Raw genomic sequence first — 13605 nt, forward strand, 5'->3', positions numbered from 1 at the left:
TATAATGAGTTGTGCTGCCACCGATGATGATAAATGCTCCATATTACAGTATTAGAAAAGCAACCTTCCACTGTTTCAACTAGAATGGAAATTGTTACCTAGTTAACAACAAACAAGATTAAGTATGACGCAAAACTCACAAAACTTGAATTACTACAAACGGCAAAAATGAACAGAGAAGAGAATGTGTATATAATTGATAAGCTACTAAGAGAACACAGCCTAGAAGTGTTAGGACTATAATATTCTTCTTCTTCTGGTTCCTATCTGTTTCGGATGTTGGAAATCATATTGGCAATCATGACCTTGCTCGCTGCGGCTCGAAACAGCTCCGTTGAGGTTTTCTTAAACCATGTTCTTAAATTCCGCAGCCATGATATTCTCCTTCTACCTGGTCCCCGCTTACCTTTGACTTTACCTTGCAATATAGACTGCAGCAGGGAGTAACGGTGCTGATTTCTCATAAAGTGTCCCAGATATTGCAATTTTATGCGTTTGATCGTAAACACAATCTCTGGTTCCTTCTTCATTTTTTCTAGAACTTCCTTGTTCGCGATCCTTGCTATCCATGATATTCTCAGCATTCTTCTATAAAGCCACATCTCAAATGCTTCAAGTTTTTAATAGTGGTGTCTGTAAGCGTCCATGCCTCCGCCCCGCACAACAGCACAGAGAAAACATAGCATCTCAAATGTCTCATTTTTGTATCTGGAGATATGTTGTGACTTTTGAAGATGGCGCTCATTTTGTTAAAGACCGTTCTTGCCTTTCCTATACGGCACTTTATTTCCTGTACATTGCTCCTGTACTGTTCGTTTATAATAGTTCCCAGGTAGCAATACTGTTTTACTCGCTCTATCTGCGTCCCATTAATGTATAGATAAGCCCCATTTATATTCTCCTTGCTGATAAGCATTTGTTTCGTTTTGTGGGTATTAATGTTTAGTCCGTACTGTTGACTGTACTCGTTTATTCTGTCCATTAGCCTCTGAAGTCCCTCTAAACTATCTGCTATCACCATAGTGTCGTCGGCATATCTAACACTGTTTACTCTTTCACCATTTAGACAGATGCCTTCGTCTATTCCGTAAAGAGCCTCGTTAAAAATTTTCTCTGAGTACATATTAAATATCAACAGCGATAGGATACATCCCTCTCTAACTCCACGTAGTATTTTTATGTGATCTGTTTCTTCTCCGTTAATTTTTATGTATGCGGTCTGATTCCAGTAAAGTTCTGAAATTATTCTGAGGTCTTTGTCATCCAGGTCTGCTTCTTTTAAAATGCTTATCATCTTTTGATGTTAAACTCTGTCAAATGCCTTTTCATAGTCGATCAAGCTCGCGTATACGTCGTAGTTAACGTCCCTGCATCTTTGAATCAGTACCTGTACTCCGAAAAGTGCCTCTCTGGTACCCACTGCGTTAATGAAGCCGAACTGTCTGTCCGATATTTGTTCCTCGCACTTCTTATAAATTCTTCCATGGATGACTCTAAGAAATAATTTCAACATGTGGCTCATTAGGCTGATTGTTCGGTATTCTTCGCACTTTTTAGCCCCCTGTTTTTAGGTATCGATATGAATTCTGATTCTAGCCATTTATCAGGGATGATTCCTGTATTGTATATTTTATTGAAGACAGCCGTGATCCAATTTATTCCTTCTTCCTCCAAGAGTTTTAAAAATTTAGCTTCGATATTATCAGGCCCTACAGCTTTCCTGCTTTTCATCCGTTTTATTGCTTCTTCTATCTCGGATTTAAGTATGTCCGGGCCCGTCATCCTCTCTGAAAATGGATGCCTATAATCCGTTCTTTGATCTTGAAAAAGTGTCTCCAAATATATTCTCCATTTGTCTTTCATCTCTTGGATGTCAATGATTAATTTTGCATTGATGTCTATGAGTTTCATTTGTGTTCGCTTTTTCAAAGTACCCGTTATTTCTTTTACCTTTTTGTGTACATTAAAATTGTCATGCTTGGCTTGTAGTCTTTCTATTTATTTTCATTTCTTTTTCTTTAGCTTCTCTTATTTTTCTTCTGATGTAAGCCTGCATTTTTTTATATTCATCTTTATTTCCTTTAATTAACCTTCTGCGTTCCATTAAGTGAAGGATTTCTGGAGTCATCCAAGATTTCTTCTTTGTTTCTTTGTTTGGTTTTAGCAGATCTTGTTTAGTTTTCTTAATTATTTCTTCGAATTGATTGATTTCTCGTTGGATGTTATTTTCTTCTTTTAGTTGTTTAACTTGGTTGTTAATATGTTCCCCCACTTGCTTTTTAACTTCCGGATATTGCAGGGCTGTAATGTAGTAGTTAGGTCTAGACTTTTTCTTTACTGTCTTCAGTCTCACATCCATGACTCCCACTAAAGGTATGTGGTCAGCTTCAATGTCCGCTCCTGGATATGTTTTGACAGATTTAAAACTGTTTCTGAATCTTCTATTTACCAATATATAATCTATCTGGTTTCTAATTACGTTATGAGGTTTATCTGCTGGTGTCTTCCATGTATACAATCTCCTCGGTAGTAGTTTATAAAATGTGTTTAGAACCACTAGCTTGTTATTTTCTGCGAATATTTTTAATATTTGCAGAAGATATTTTTAATATTCTTATCACTGCGAATTCAACGCTGTTGGATTAATTGGCAAACTGCAAGTCATATTGCAATAGATATATTGGTAGAGTAATGTTCATCTCTACCAATGTATAGTGCTACTGTAAATATGTGAAAAGAGGCCTTAGCTAATCTAACACAGAAATTTGAGCAAAATGTCTCAGACATACTTGTGAAATTATTATAAATGGTATATCCGAGAAGAAAATATGGTTGGTACTAACCAATCATAAAAGACACCGGTAATATACGTAGCTCAGATTCTGACAGTGAAGAAATCTTAAATTTATGATTATAATATTTAAAGTAATTTGTTTTTTTTATCCAGCTCAAAAGTTTTTTATTTTCAATTTACTATACATAGGTTTTTTATTTGAATGTTTTTGTGTTCATTTTTGTATGTACATTTTTTTTATTTAGTTTAATAACATCTGCAATCTGCATCTAGTATGATTATGTTTATTACAGTTTTAGTCATTTTGTACGAATAATACCCGTTACGAGGCTCAAAGCTCTTCGATCTTAAATCCATCAATCTCCTCAACAGTAGTAAGAACAACATCAATGGTTAATTCTTGAAACAATATCTAACAGTGAATAAACAGAATCATCAAGGTAATGAAGCTCTAGGGTAGATTTCTGTTCAGTTTTTTAGATCATAACTCATATGTATTTGATTATATGCAATGACAACACTTTTATTTCTGATTACTATGGTTAAAATATTTATGTTATATGCATTGCACCAACCAAGGTGACTTATAACGACGATTCCCAGGGTATCAGGTTTCAACTAACAGAGCCGATAAGGATTCCTACACATGCAGTATCAGCAGAGTCAGCGAGATACGAGGTTTATACACTTTCGAACTTAGTCAGCAGCCACAGATATTATAAAATAATTTGTCATTCTTTATATTCATTCATTATCATTCAAATTGTAGCACGATACTTTGCTCCTTGTGTTTTTAAAATAAAATTGTTTTTTAACAAGTCAAAATTGTGTTTAGTGATATAAAATTTATTTACCTTAGACTGTAGGTAGTTGTTATTACAACCTATGTTCACCAATTCGAATGTCATGTTCTTAAATGCATACTCAGTTTTTAAAATGCAATAAATGAAATAAAAGAAAAGTATAAAAACGTTCATTTTAATATTAGCCGTTTTTTAATTCTTGTAACCGATGCGCCGTAAGTTTGGCTTACACGTTTTGGTTTATTTTCCATATAATACGAATGATGACAATGTTCAAATAACTGACAGAGCTTAAGGCCGATTGTTCGAACGCTAATCAAAACTTGATTGTAATCAAATATTTAATTACAAGCAAATACGTCACAGCAGCTGTCAAAATTATTTATTATTATTATTGATTTGTAAATAAAAATATAAAATTAACATCAGAAAGCGTTTAATTATGGTTTATTTTAAATTAAAACGCAAAACAATAAAATTGAATAAAATAAATCAGTTAACATAACCTCAAAATGTGACGTATTTGATTTTAATTAAATATTTGATTACAATCAAGTTTTGATTACCGTTCGAACAACCAGCCAATGTCAGTTTGTGCAAGTGAGATATATGTATATGAGATACTATATTGAGGTTTTTATTTCGATGGATCTATGGAATATTCGAGGAGTTTGAAACTGTTAAGTATATCAGAGCAAAAATATTTATATAGGTATGTTATAAAATGTATAAATAAATAAATAAGTACGACAAGCGACTTTTTGCGCGAAAATTTTAAATTTGGAATATATTATTACATAATTGCTTTCTTCCCTGACCTTCTAACGAAGATCGAGTCTCTAACGTTAAATTCTATTATTTGGTATTGCGTTTTTTAGATGGCTCCATTCCATTTAAGTCAGATGAAAATCTGAAGAAAATTGTTTACTTGGCAGCCGAGCAAATGTATTTGTTTAGAGACATCGATTTTGATATTTGAAATTCAATTTTCTTCAATTTAATTTTTTTGGTATTTTTAATGTGCAATACCGCTGGTTTTTAATATTGTAATATAAATAACTTAAAGATTTAAAAAAGTCTAGTTATCTAGAAAACTAACAAAACAAACAGGTAATGGTTTAAAGATCATCGTCCTATCGTTTATAAATTTGTCGCAAATGCGGTCAACTTTGACCGGTTGTACCTCAGGAACGACTGCTCGTAATTCAACTTTTATTCTATAAGAAACGTCTTCTTCTTAACTCTTTTTCAATGCTTTTTTTTAATTTAATTTAAACTAATTGTTACCGAGATATTATATTTTTATTTATAAGCCAAAAATTGTTTAGATTTTTAAGTACGCTAAATAGGTTTTCTAAAATTTCGAATAAGTGCGTTTTTATAGTAAAACAATTTTCAAACTTCTAGGTATATGGTCTAGTGTTTGTTGTGCAAGATTTAAAAAAAAGATGTTAAAAAAAATTAGATTGGAAAATTATTATACGAAATGTATTAAATCAATTTTAATGAGGGTTATTCGATCAATTCGAACGAGTACATACCGCTCTGTGAATCAGTGTAAAAATTTGCTGTTTATCACAGTAAATACCAGTTTTTAGAAGTATTTTACCATCAAAAAGTGATTAGTAATTGTTGTGTACAGTTTTAACGTCAAGAGCTGTAATATTATTCAGTAAGAAATTGTTTATTAATACTTTTCTAACCAAAACATTCAGCTGTGTTGACATTTTTTTTGCCATATTCGACATAAGTCAGTCCTATCAGGGACTGGCTCGTCGAAGTTTTAGACAGGCAACCAGTAATACAGATATGCGTTACAACTGCTGCCTATCACTCGAAACTTTAATACAATAAAACCAAAAATAGTTACTTTTGACTACATGAGTAACAACTTAAATCAATGTTCTCCTACAGTTAGCAACACCATGTCTGGAAACAGCATCATCAGTAATAATCCAAATTCATATGCAACTGCTACTGTGTCAAAACCCAAACCGAAATATCCCAAAAAAGATCAAGCAATATTAATACATGCTGAACCAAACTTATTACTACTCGACTACGTCAAAGCCATAGGAAACATTTTTAGCCCCAAAAACATATGCTTCGCCTCAAGAATTTCCAATAACCGGATTTGCATCTACTTAACAAATTCTAAACTCGTAGAACATATTTTAACAGAATATCCTACGATTACAATCAACTCCGTAGAACTACCCGTAAGAAGACTGGTAACCCCAGCCAAGAGACTAATAATCTCCAATATCTGTCCATCAATACCTCATGAAATTATAGAAAAACACCTTCAAGATCTAGGTCTTCAACTTGCTTCACCAGCGTCACATATCAAAGCTGGAATCCCTGGTGATGAATTTACGCATATTATGAGCTTCAGAAGACAGGTATATGTTACTCCAACTACAGATAGCCTCGAAATCGAAACATCATTAATAATTCCATTCGACAATAATTCATACAGAATATTTCTCTCTACTGACAAAATGGCATGTTTTCTGTGCAAAAAACAAGGACATACAGCAAATAACTGTCAAAATCCCCCTAGCAATCCTCTCCCAAATGAACAAACGTTCCCAGCTGAACCCATCCCTGCTACCCCAATATCAAACAACATGGCACCACCAGACACAACACAAAATTCGGTTCCCAGTAAACAGATAAAAACTGTCGATATATCCACCAGTTCTATTGCCGCAAACAATGAATTTCTTCCTCCTACCACTGGTCAGAAACGAACTCCTTCTGACCTCAGCGATTCTACCTCCCAAGAAACATACACATCTACTAACTTACCCATCAAAGACATAAAAATGCCTTCACCCGATGCAAACGTACCTATAAAGCATAAAACTAAAAAATCCAAGAAAGTCGCACCCGATCAGTCTAAATTAACCGCCTCCTCTGTTCTTACAATTAATAATCTCTATCAAGAAAATCCAAACTTATTCTCCTTACCGGTTGAAAATTTTCTTGCCTTTCTGGAAAACTCATTCGGCAGTAATAACCCTCTACAAGAAGCACAGCAGTTCACTCAAAATGTTAGATCACTACTCGACGACATGTTTAGAATGTACCCTTCACTGGAAGATAGAACAATTAAGAATAGATTTACAAGGATTTCTAAGAAAATTAAACAGCAACTTAATATCGACAATTCAGAAATTGGAAGCACAACATCGCAATCTACAAATAATGATGAAGATTATCTAACCGACTCTTCTCTGACCACTCAACGTTCTAAATGTTAAAAATATTTTACTTTCACGTTAGTACAGTGGAACTGCGATGGGTTCTACCCTCGCTTAGAACGCTTACAACAATTATTAAATAATACAAAAGCAGATATTATCTGCCTTCAAGAAACCAATTTCAAGGAAACACATAGACGTGAACTTAAAAATTTTGAAGGTTACCATTTCCTTCGGACTACGTTTACAAGAGCAAGTGGGGGAACATCGATCTTCGTATCTAATGATTTATTTTCTATACAATATATCCTAACCACCAATTTGGAGGCCATAGCAATAACTGTCTGGTGTCCTGACCAAATAACCATATGCAGTACATATATTCCACCTAATTATAACTTAACTTAGATGACTTAATCCGCCAACTTCCCAGTCCTTTTATACTAGTTGGAGACTTTAACGCCCATAATACCATGTGGGGCTCAAAGAAAACATTTGGTAGAGGAAAAACCGTAGAGACCGTATTGAGTTGCAATAATACTTGTCTGATGAATAGTGGAGCCAGTACATATTTTAACATCGCCTCAGGAACTTACTCATCTATCGATCTAAGCATATGTGATCCCAAGTCTGCCGATTCACTCTCATGGTATACTTTAGATAGCTTATATGATAGTAACCACTTTCCGATAGTCATAACAAATAGCAATAAAAATTTTTGCCCCATTACTAAATGGAATATCGCTAAAGCGGACTGAAATAATTTTCAAACTAGCGCCGAAGATCATATTTTATTATTTCAACAATCTGAAGATATAGACGAGGCAATAACTCTCCTCTAACAACTGCATTATTATGTCTGTAGAAAATCATGTAAAAAAAATAACAATTTGCCCCTCTAAAAAAGCAGTATCATGGTGGAATTCAGAATGTGAAATAACTGTACGTCAATGCAAAACAGCCCTCAACAGATATCGAAAAAGAAGAACTCAAGAAAACCTAATCTATTTCAAAAAGCTAAGAGCCAAAGCGAAATATGTCCTTAAAAAAAGCAAAAAAGATTCCTGGCAAAATTTTGTCTCTACAATTACTAGTGATACTCCACCATCTAAAGTCTGGATAAAAATAAGACAAATGAAAGGTCATAAAACTCCTCCAAAAATTCCAGCAATATCACTGAATGGAAAAGTTATAACAGATAACCAAAAAATTGCTCAAATCATGGCTGAAAGTTTTGCATGGGAATTCAGGTCTAAAGTCGAACAGATTGAAAGTCCAAATGACCAGAATATACAAATTCCTCTTGTTCCACAAATTAGTAGACACGACATTGATGCTATTAACCTTCCTTTTACACAAGAAGAATTAGCACTTGCACGATCCTCTTGTACGAACTCCGCCGCTGGACCAGACAATATCCCAATTATATTCATCAAAAATTTATCTCATTCCAGCCTCGCAACATTGCTGAATCTTTATAACAAGATATGGCATACTCAGCAATTACCCAAACTGTGGCGTGAATCAATTATCATACCAATAAAAAAATCTGATCTACCCTTAAACCTAACAAAATCATACAGACCTATCTCTCTAACATGTTCATTATGTAAACTGTTTGAGAAAATGATTAATTCAAGATTAACATGGCTTCTCGAAAAATATGCAATAATTGACTCAGCGCAATCCGGTTTCAGACGTCACCGTTCAACCCTTGACAATTTAGTGCTATTACAAACACAAATAGCTTCCGCTATTTCAAACAAACAGGATCTGATCGCTACTGTCTTTGATATAGAAGGAGCTTTCGATACTATCTCGCGCCAAGCCATTCTTGAAAAGCTTCGTCAATACAAGATAACAGGAAATATTTACTCCTTCATAAAAAACTTTTGACAACAAAGAACGTTCAAAGTGAAAACAAATGGGGAAATTTCGGCAACATTCGGGCAAAATAATGGAGTTCCACAAGGTTCAGTACTTAGTACAACACTGTTCATTCTTGCAACAAATGATATTTGTTCCAGTATTTGTCCACCAGTCAAGCACTTAATATACGCAGATGACCTTATTTTATATTGTCAGGGAAAAAGTACAATCGCCACATGCAACGTACTCCAAACCGCTGTAAATCAACTTAGCGAATGGTCCAAAAAAACCGGATTAGCTCTTTCAACGACTAAATCCAAATTAATACGGTTTAGCAGAAGACCCTGCAGCCAAAGTCCAATTATCACCCTTAATGGAACTCCATTGCAACTAGTTACTCATCACAAAATACTTGGTTTAACGTTTGACAGTAGGCTTACTTGGAAACAGCATATTAGTGTATTAAAGGGCAATGCAATGGAGAGACTCAATAATATCAAGGCACTATCAAAATACGCATGGGGTGCGGACGAAATCATCTTACTTAATACATATAGAGCTTTAATCCGCTCAAAACTGGACTACGACAGCTTCATATAGGTACATGTCTGCATCAAAATCTGACTTAAAGCTACTGAACTCTGTGCATAACACTTCTATTCGTCTTTGCTTAGGCGCTTTCAAATCTTCTCTCTGCATTCGACGAGAGTATCTTCTTCAATCTTACTTTGCTTCCGTATCCGCAAACCCGTCCATTCCAGTCTACCATTTAATTACTTTAACATCGCCTCCGGAGACCCAGCAAAGGATCCAATCAATAATAGACATCCAGAAATTAACTCTAAGAAATACCATCGACCTTACTAAAACACATCCCGTCCCAATCCCGGATACCCCGCCTTGGAATAGACCAATCCCACATTCAATCACTTATCTATTAGAATACAGTAAACATGAAACCTCAAGCCTTCTCATAAGGCAACACTTCAAAGAAATTATAATCAAGTACCAATTCCAAACAATTCTGTATACAGATGCCGGCAAAAGCGAAGGCGTTGGATGTGCCGTTACAACACATGATGAAGTAATAAAATCATCTTTTTTACCGAATTTATGAAGCGTATACACTGGAGAACTTTATGCGATACTAGAGGCTTTTAAAAAACTAAAAACAGATCATAAAAACCAAGCAATATGCACAGACTCCCTGTCGTCACTACAATCGATAAAAAGCCTATACTCTCAGCATCCCTTAGTTTAAGAAATCCATAGGACACACAATGCACTCGCTTTTTAAGGTGTAGATGTCACGATCATCTGGCTACCATCCCATGTCGGCATCCCCGGTAATGAAAAAGCAGACCAAGCAGCCAAGCAAGCTTCTTGTGTAAACAGTCAATCCTCAAAAGCTCAACATATTCAAATCCGTAATGACCTAAAGCAAATTTTCAAGCAACAACAATATCATACCTGGCAAACCCACTGGAACACAATCAAGAGTGCATTACATGAGATCCGGCAGACTGTTGAAAAATTTGAACTTCCAAATATGTCTAGAAACGAAAAAGCTGTCATCCGAAGATTAATAATAGGACATACTCGATTCACACATGAATATTTAATGAAATCCGAGCCGAAGCCCAATTGTCAAATCTGCTCAAGTGTATTAACCGTGAAACATATCCTGATCGAGTCTAGAAACGAAAAAGCTGTCATCCGAAGATTAATAATAGGACATACTCGATTCACACATGAATATTTAATGAAATCCGAGCCGAAGCCCAATTGTCAAATCTGCTCAAGTGTATTAACCGTGAAACATATCCTGATCGAGTCCCCGGTACGCAAAACACAGAGTGCAACATAAACTTAAGTCAAATATCAAAGACGTTTTAAACTCGCCCGATCAAGTCTTTAACCTAATTGGTTTCTTGAAAGACATTCAGTTGTTCAACAGATTATGACCCCTTGTTTTCCATGTATTTTACCTTTAACTTATATCTTAGTGATGTATTAGTTAGTCATAGGCTCTAAGCTTATAGATTAACTCACTGTAGCAATTAGTAACATGTATTTATTGTAATAATTATTGTACACAATATTGTTTGTGTCAATGACCATTGCAGCCGAGACACATTAATTAAAAAAAAAAATTAATGAAATTTAAGAGGCTGTTTTATTATGGAATAAAATTTTTTCAGACGAATTATAAAGGTCTTAACTGCAATTTAAATGGTTAAAAGATATTGAATAAAAAAGCCTTGTTTCCCGTTCTTTTTTGTATTTATTGCTATTTTGTAGCCAGGGTAATAAATTAAAACATTATTAACTAGCTGTGTCTTATAGAAAATTAGATTGTTACTATTTTATTTTTCACCACTTTGCTCCAAAATGAATTGTTTTAAAGTTATAAGTGCGGAAAGTAGAAAAAAACATGGGAATAACGGTGGAAGAAAACACGCTATATACACTTTTCTTTGCGGATGACCAGGTAGTAATTGCCGAAGACAGCTACGATCTTAGCTATATGGTAAGAAAACTGCAAGAAGAATATGAGGTGGCAGGTCTAAACATGAATATGACAAAATGTGAATATCTCTCATTGGGAACAGATGAAATATGTGACCTAGTCTTAGAAGACGACAAAATCAAATGCGTACAATCCTGCAAATATTTGGGGGTCATTTTCAACAAGAAGGGAAATAGCGCAGATAAAATCAGGGAAAGAATAAACAAGGGCAGAGCAGTGACCCATGCCTTAAACTCTCTTCTCTGGCAAAAAACAAATCGACGAGAAACCAAAAAACACATTTACGGTAGTATAGTCCAAAGTATTACACGGTTACAAAGTATTATACGGTTCGGAAGTATAGGACGTCATCAAAGCTAATAGAAACAAACTTATGACGACAGAAATGGATTATCTGAGACGAAGCTGCGGGGTTCTGTGGGACAAAAATATTTCCAAAGAAAACAAAAGAATGTACCTGAATATACCTGAAAATTATACAAAATATTGTCACATATGGTTCCGAAATTTGATCACTAAAAATCAAAATAGGAAAAATCGGCTGGAATTCGAGAAAGAGTGACCAATGAGAATATCCGCAAACTTATAAACGTTGAAAGCACAGTGATTGACCACATAAAATACAAACAACTGAAATGATGACAAACAATCATGTTGAGAGAATGGGAAAAGATTGATTACCAAAGAAGATACTAGACTGAACATCAAAGGGAAGACGTAGAAGAGGTAGACCACGAACCATTTGGAATGCAATTGTTAGGAAAACCAAGAATAACAATGAAATAAAATTAGCGAAAATTTAAAAATTTTTGTGCCTCAGGTATGTATCAAGCATGTCATAACGAAAAATGCCAAGAGAAATAATTAAAACTGAGGCTGCAACAAAACGAAAAAGGGGACATCATAAATGAAGTCAATAAAGGAAGATTTAAAATTGATAGAAGTGAAATATTGGAAAAATCTACCACAATATAGAAAAATGAAAACAAACTATTAAAGACATAGGCTTCGAAGGCTTGTTAAGCAGATATACAAACATATGCTACGCTAAAATCTAATAGGTAGGTACAATATTAGCAGAACTCAATATTTTTCATTCAAATAGATTAAACATGTACTTATCTAAAAATAGGTATAAAGTTATATTCAACAGGTATCTAAAACGCTAGAAAATATCTGAAAACAAAATTTCTTTCAGGAGTTATTCTTCATCAGGTAGTATTTATTTTAAAATGTAATATCTTTTTTAAAATAAATATATCTAAATCGTAAAGTAACATAATAAAAAATATAAATATTTAGTAAAATTTTTGTGTTTCTAAAAACAGTAACTGTAGCTATGGTTCAATAATCGGTAAGAAAGAAATATTTATATATCAAGTCCCCAATCAAAAAACAAGTATAAAAATTGTGTTCGCTTAAGGTATCTACTGATATCTGATTATAATTAACTGACAATGTCACTAGAAAAATGCATCGAATCTTATATAAATAATTAATACTAAATACACAAAAAAGATCACACAAATAATATATCAGTACCCACCAACCATCATATTTTGTTATAGAAGAAAACCACATTTATAGGCACAAACAATAGGCAATAGGACACAATTTATATACAATTTGACACTTCCGAATGAATCATTTTAATGTTATTATATTGGAATTCACCGCCATAAAATAGTTAAACAGTTAAAAATGCAAAGAAATTTGAAACAAATAATCTGTATAGGTATCACTAGAAATTCACTAGGTCAGCATTGAAATAATGATTTTATAATGCGCGTACTCAGATTAATCAAACGAATATATAATGAAACCGAAACAACCCTTCGTAGTTTCTTGTAAATCTACCGGACCGTTGATATTGACTGAAAGTGTGAAAGAGTTCATAGAAATCTTGTCTGCCTGATCCTAATTACATGGCCTACCAGGACTGGCGTGCGATATTGGCTTAATGAGGGCGAGGCAGCTTCAATTTAGCCCATTTAACTAGCCTATCGTTAGTACGCTGAATCACTAAAGACTTTAATGTCAATTAGTGCCCCCACTAACTTACCGACAGGGCCCAGATTGTTCAGCATGTTTCAGGATACTCTCCAAACCTGACGCACTGCACTGTTTATTTAATGAGTACTGATTTGATACTGAATTGTGAATATGTTGTTGATACCGAGAAGAGTAGCTAGTGGGAGTTAAACCAATGAGGCCCGGTACCCCGGGAAGGCGTGGCCTAAAGCGCGGGCGGAGTCTTGAACTTCCATTGCTATGATTGCCAGGACACCCTCCCGCGGGAAAGGAATTTCCTCAGGACAAAGGACGTTACAGAGGAAGATTCACGCAAATCCGCGTGAATGCCGCTTTTGTGTCTCTTTGTGCCGTTGAAACTAGTGAAAAAAG

General features: G+C 34.5%; 1 protein-coding gene across 2 annotated transcripts in view; it reads right to left on the reverse strand.

Annotated features, from left to right (window-relative positions):
• Window positions 1–13341, reverse strand: part of LOC140434915 (homeobox protein orthopedia-like) — a 228139-nt gene extending 214798 nt beyond the window's left edge. Inside the window, exon 1 of one of the 2 annotated variants that reach the window (XM_072523543.1) lies at window positions 13265–13341. In XM_072523543.1, the coding sequence (XP_072379644.1) occupies window positions 13265–13289 (25 nt within the window). In that variant the 5' untranslated portion in view covers window positions 13290–13341. The remainder of the gene's footprint in view (window positions 1–13264) is intronic. The other variant, XM_072523544.1, reaches the window with a different exon arrangement.
• Between the last annotated feature and the right edge of the window lie 264 nt (window positions 13342–13605).

Source organism: Diabrotica undecimpunctata, chromosome 2 (assembly GCF_040954645.1).
Source record: "Diabrotica undecimpunctata isolate CICGRU chromosome 2, icDiaUnde3, whole genome shotgun sequence".
In the NCBI taxonomy this organism is placed as follows: domain Eukaryota; kingdom Metazoa; phylum Arthropoda; class Insecta; order Coleoptera; family Chrysomelidae; genus Diabrotica; species Diabrotica undecimpunctata.